We start from the raw sequence: 6,164 nt of genomic DNA on the forward strand, positions 1-6,164 counted from the left end.
CTCTTAACATGCAAAAATATTTTCTCAGTAAATTATGGAAGATGGGCGTAAGTTATAAAAATATGAATTCATTTTACATACATTATACACCTTTTCTTATTCATATTTGAACATAAAATTAAAAAAATTTATTATTAATTAAATACAATAATATTTTTACCTGATTATATATTTTAAATGATAAATAATAAAATGAAAAAATAACACCAAAGAATGCAAAGTATTTTTTTTTTTTTTCTTGATTCCCTTTAGCAATGACTAATGTGGTGGTGATAATATTAGTGAAATTAATAATAATAATAATAATAATTTAATAATAACACCAATAAATGTGACGATAAAAACAAAAACCATTATGGTGTTTATGATAATTACAATCATCCTAAATCTACAATGATAATAATGTCAAGAATAATAATTGTAGAAACCATTGGGTGCAAAAGCAATGATCATTACAAAAGTGACGCAAATATACCATGGTGCCAATATTTTTATTGAAGAAAATATATATACATTTAAGTTTAATAACATTGATGAAATTTACTAACTATTATAATTATTTTTTAAGAATTTTGATAAATTTTTAGTAACCAAATTTTTTGCTACGTACAAAACATGCCCAAGTATTTGTCATTAAATTAAGTGTAATAGTAAATTTTCTCGTTAATTTGTTGAATACCTCAATGAACAAATTTGGACATAAATAGTATTATAATTCTTAGGACGAAAATGTTACTCAAATTATTAGTAAATTTTATATCTAAATATTCACGTAACCGGTGAGTAAACAATAAATAAAACCAAGAAAATGAAAAAAAGGAAACTTGGAGAGAAGAACAGAAGCGAGAGGATTTATTAACAATAACAGTAGTGGATTATCATTTTAACAATAACAGTAGTGCATTATCATTTCATAAAGGGGGGAGGGGGAAGAAGAGCTAAGAAAAAAGAAACGGAGACAAGTAAAAAAAAGGAAAAGAAGAAAAAACCTTCAGCAACATCTAACTCCATCCCAGTTACATGCATACAATTCGGAGACCACAAACTTTCCCAACCCAGGCCCATATGGTCTCTCATGAGGCTTCCCATACAATGTAGTGGAACGATTAACAATAACAATATCCAATTAAATAGAAAGCTTCCATGATTGAAGATGAGCTACACAATGCACAGGAGACTATCTCCAGAAATCCATCCGCAGGACTTCGTTTGGTCATCACATTTTAACCAATGCTTTGAGCGCTATTATCATTTGTACGCTCAGGTTGAGAAACAGTCCCAAGAAGCAGAGGAGTTTGCTTCCTGGAGCTAGGATTTGTATCATCACCACGATTTGCCGCCCCTGCTCTGAGAGGAGGTTCAAAATGCTTGCTAACAACATCCAGAGGGGGTGCATCGTCATTGGGAAGAGCAAGAAGTCCTTTAGCTCGAAGAGAAGAAGGTTCATTGTAGCAGGTACTCCAGAGGGAGTCTACAAGATGCCTCTCCTCCCTTGCTGCGTCTAGATCTTCGGCTGACATCGAGCTGATATCCTTAATCCGTTTTTCAAGAAGTTGCTTCAATTTTTCATCATCTTCACTTGATTCACTACTGCTTTTATCAGTCTCATCACGAGCAAGCTCAAGAAGGCCTCGAAGAGCAGCTTCTCGAACATCTCCATCTTCACTAGAAGCTATATGCATCATTATGCGAGGGAGTCCAAGCTCAGCCACAACATCACAATCTGCCCTATTCTCATGAAGCAGGTAATGAATCAAATTGAGAGCTTTCCTGAAGAAGAAAAACCAATGGTCCAAAGAAAAGATTAGATGGGGAAACTAATTTGCCCAATAACACTGCACATGCAGTGCAAGCACATCAAACTGCCAAAAGAAAATAGGTTTAAATTGCATTACTATGGCTTATCTTTCTCTTCTCTTTCTTCACTACATGAACATACATCCATTTGGAAAGAAAATCAGTACCACCTTTTGCAAGATTACCTTTGGAACTTCACACTCTCTGATCCCAAAGCATCTCTCAAGCCAGCATAACCATTTGCAAGTCGAAACACAGTTATTCCTTGTTTATTGTGCCTAATCAATGCTGAAAATAACCAAAAATCAGATGCATCAAGAGACCATTTTTTAAAACCCTGTGATGCTAAGATGTGCAAAACAAATTCAAAAGATTCCTAAGAACATTCTTCTTTCCGGGAATCAAGTATATAACCCTTGAGAAAATGCTTTAATTTTTTAAGTAACTAGTAAAGTCTGGAAAAGAATAACCAGGAACCAAAAAGTATCACACAACAAAATGAATTCTCTTACAATCACGGCAAAATATAGTGGTTCATAGTACTTACAGGAAATTGCACCAAGCGCCTTTGTTCTAACCGTTACATCAGGGTCTGAAGTAAAATTACTCAAAAGGGATTCCAAGCCATTAGCTTCCATCACAAGTTGTTGGCTTTGGGGATTATTCTGAACAATGGTGGTCACAACCTCAGCTGCCTTTGCTCGAATATTAGCATGGGAGTTTTTCAAGTAAGCAAGAAGGGGGACCAAGCCACCAATTGAATTAAGATCTGTTATTATTATTAATGCATTAATAGAAAGGATTAAGAATTCCCGGTGGAAAGAAGAAAAAAGAAAAACTATAACACCAATGTACTAATATAAAATTCTAAATAGCCCAACAATTTAGAAAATGAATATAAGAATCTAATGAAGTTGCAAATTCTTTCAATCTCATCAACAAACTGAGTCAAATAAGTGCAAGCTTCCTAAAGTTCTTAGCTAAGATTTTTCTCTACATGAAAAGATACTCAAAGTGTTAGAGTTTGAAAAAAATAAAGTTCTATACTCTCTAATCAAACTATATTAAACTTGTTGGTACTTCTAAATCTTAGAACTTCATAAGAGAAGCTCACCATTAGCCATGTCAATAGACTCAACATGCTCTTGCAGCTCATCCAACATCCCTGCCATTTATTTCATCAGTTAAACAACTTACATCAACGAGAATTAAACTACACAATTGAAAATTGATTTTTGCCACAAGGAAATACATAAAAAGGAAACGAGAAAGCATGTTTTGTTACCTTCGATATCTTCAGGAGTAACTCCTTGCGCCTCGAGAACATTCTCAGGAGTCTGCATAACAAGAGTTATTTCTTTCATTCGCTTAATTACGTCAACGCTCTGTGCTTGCATGGCTTCCAAGAACCATTTCCGATCTTCATCACTATGAAACAATAGAAACTCATTACTAATGAGCACAATACCACAAACATTATCTACTTATGCTATCAGCAATTAATTCAATAAATAACAATTAATTCATCCTACGTTTGTGTATATGTACTCAAGATATCACAAATATGTACTCAACAAATTTAATCAAATCTAATTTGTAGTCAAATGAGAAAAAGAAGACCCGGATCAAGTACCTCAAATTGCAAGGAGGGAGTGTGCCATCAGAGTGAGAAAGACTCCACTTAAGCAATCCTTCCCAGCCGGGTCCTTCCTTTGCCATCACAACTTCCTTTCTCTGTTTCTGATCATACATCAGCCAACAGTTTGATAAAAATAATCAAGTAATCAATCAAATACCCTATAAACAAAACAATCAATAAATATACATGTGCATATATTAAGAATCCAATCACAAAATAAGGAATACAAGTATGCAGATGTAATCAAAATAAATCACCTTAGATCTGTTAAGCACCATCCATATACATGAATTGCCAAAATAGCTATTAAAATAAATAGAAGAATTCACGCCAATGCTTAAGCCAAAACTAGCCATATATCCAAACCAAACTCTAAAAACTTAGCCAAAAATGCAGCGGCGAAAATGCAAACTGTCAACAATTAACATCAAAATAACCAGAGTTAAATGTAAAACCTCCAGAGTATGCATCAAGATCAAAGACATAAAATCATTTTGTTGTCCATTAAGTGACGATTATAAATGAAAACCAAGCACTGGTTTCATCTGTATTTTATTACCATCTTAACCAGATGGTTGGTAGTTTTTTCAAGATTTTATTATTATTGATTCGTCTATTTCATCTACTTATTGAAGCACATATAGTCTTTATTGTATAATTTTCAATTAAAATTTTACAACCAAAACGTGTATAAGACTAAAATAAACACTAACAAAAATCTGGTACCAATAGCAGATCAGCTAACACAAGAAAAATCAATAAACACAACCAAAATTTAACAGCCTCGACCACTTCCTTAATCATGAAACAAATGGCAAAATGAATAGAAGAACTCCAGTAGAAAAAAGACTAAATACATGCACGCGTGAAGGAAGAAAAGAGAGTCTTACCTATCAGACAGTAATCCGATCAATGTGAACCTGCTGGGTTTTTCACTTGAAGCTCGAACTTGCCAGCTTATAACTGATCTGAGTGTCTTCTGCTAAAGAAATCTGAGTACAACGCCAAATCAGGAGAGGTCGTATTTCGCTACAGAGGACGAACACAGCTAGTGTCCAGAGATGATAACTTGCGGTGACCTAATGAGGGAATTCTTATTTGGAGGCGCCAAAGAAGACAAGAGAGAGGGTTGCGTTTGTACGGTAGGCGGCTGTTGTAGAAAGGAGGAGAAGATGAAACAATTAAGGATTTTTCTGGTTCTTTCTGCTCAATCACGAAGAAGCAAACAGCATTTCATTAACAGAGAATTGATAAAAGTGAGATTGCGAATGAGAGTCCGATCGTCGAAGGAAAGGACGAAAAGGATATTTTTGGTCTGCAAATGCGGCCGAAGAAAAAGAAGGCAGAGCGTTCAGGGATAGGGTGGAGTTGCGAAATCCATCCATTTTAATTTAATTTACGGTCTAGATTTCTCCAGATAATTTGAATTAGTTTGACCTACGGTCTAGATTTCTCCAGATCATTTGAATTAAATTGCCAAACAAAAGTCTCCAGACTCCGGGAAGTCCTCCAGAACTTACTAGTAATTGCAGGGGATCCGATCCAGATGTTGTGAGAAAACTCCGGAATAATCTCGAAATCTTGACACAGTTGCAAGATCATTTTTTTCTTTAAAATTCGCATTTTGATTAATGGCTAAAAGATTATTTTACTAATTGTATTATTTTTTGTGACTTTGTGTCAAATTACTCTTTATATTCTGAAAAAAAATATTTGAATTAGTTCATTTCCATCACTTAGTAATAACATTGCTTAATATGTGATATCATGTATTATTAAGTTTGATTATGTCATTTCTTATTCGATCACTTTTTTACTTTCAAATAAATTATAACAAATTTACGTTTATATATTTTTTTTTATATTAGATATAATATAATACCTAATCAGACATCTAAAATAGAAAAATAATTAACTAAATATGTTACGTACTAATATCGATGTCATATGAGACCAAATATTAATAATAATAATAACTACTGACGGACACTGAATATTAATAATAATAATTATTATTAACGGAGATGAATTAATTTTAATATTTTTAAAAAATATAAGAACTAATTTAATAGAAAATTGAGTCAGAGACAAAATCAAACCGAAAAAAATAATATAAAGACTAAAAAAATATTTTAATCAATTTTTACTAATTATGTGATATATATATCAATTATATACAATAAAAATATTTTTTTAAAAAAATAAATATGAGAGCTTGACTTAAAATCATAATACATTTTTTTAATTAACATAAATTTATAACAAAATATAAATAATTCTTAAATCATAATACACATAAGAAACTGACTCAAAATTATAATATCTTACAGAACAATGAACATAATCATTCAATTAAGGTTTAGTTATTGTAAAGCTCTAATTTTTCTTTGATATTTTCTTCTTTTCTATTTATAATTTTTATTAAGAATATAATTTTTTTAAAAATTATTTATTTTATCCAAGTTCCTCTCCAATTCTACCGAATATGCATGGAATTGTCATATTATAAGAATGTCATAAGAAAATGACATTATTATTACCTAATCATATAATTTGATTTTCAATTGAATTTATGACCAAACAGAACAATTAAGTTCCAGAGTCATCAACAAAACTACAATGACCGTTCTTTTTGTAGCAAAAAGTTGGTGAGGTTAAGAGAAGAGGAATTGTCACATGCCATTTTGTGAAGGACTACGTTTCACTTTCTTTTCATGTATGTGTAGAT

At 32.0% G+C, this 6,164-nt stretch overlaps 1 protein-coding gene across 2 annotated transcripts; it reads right to left on the reverse strand.

Moving 5' to 3' along the window:
• Positions 1-881: 881 nt before the first annotated feature.
• FES1A (Fes1A) lies at positions 882-4,926 on the reverse strand. 2 transcript variants are annotated; one of them, XM_088207892.1, is made up of 7 exons: positions 4,327-4,926; positions 3,431-3,531; positions 3,083-3,225; positions 2,912-2,962; positions 2,345-2,566; positions 1,983-2,085; positions 882-1,770 (listed from the first exon to the last, which is right to left on the reverse strand). In XM_088207892.1, the coding sequence occupies exons 2-7, from the start codon at positions 3,514-3,516 to the stop codon at positions 1,224-1,226; spliced, it is 1,152 nt and encodes a 383-aa protein (XP_088064018.1). In that variant the 5' UTR covers positions 3,517-3,531; positions 4,327-4,926; the 3' UTR covers positions 882-1,223. The 2 variants fall into 2 exon arrangements, with proteins under 2 accessions (XP_088064018.1, XP_088064017.1); XM_088207891.1 differs by having other exon boundaries at positions 3,431-3,537; positions 4,327-4,924.
• Positions 4,927-6,164: the final 1,238 nt, after the last annotated feature.

The sequence above is a fragment of the Carica papaya genome, chromosome 7 (genome assembly GCF_054855325.1).
Source record: "Carica papaya isolate Zhongbai chromosome 7, ASM5485532v1, whole genome shotgun sequence".
In the NCBI taxonomy this organism is placed as follows: domain Eukaryota; kingdom Viridiplantae; phylum Streptophyta; class Magnoliopsida; order Brassicales; family Caricaceae; genus Carica; species Carica papaya.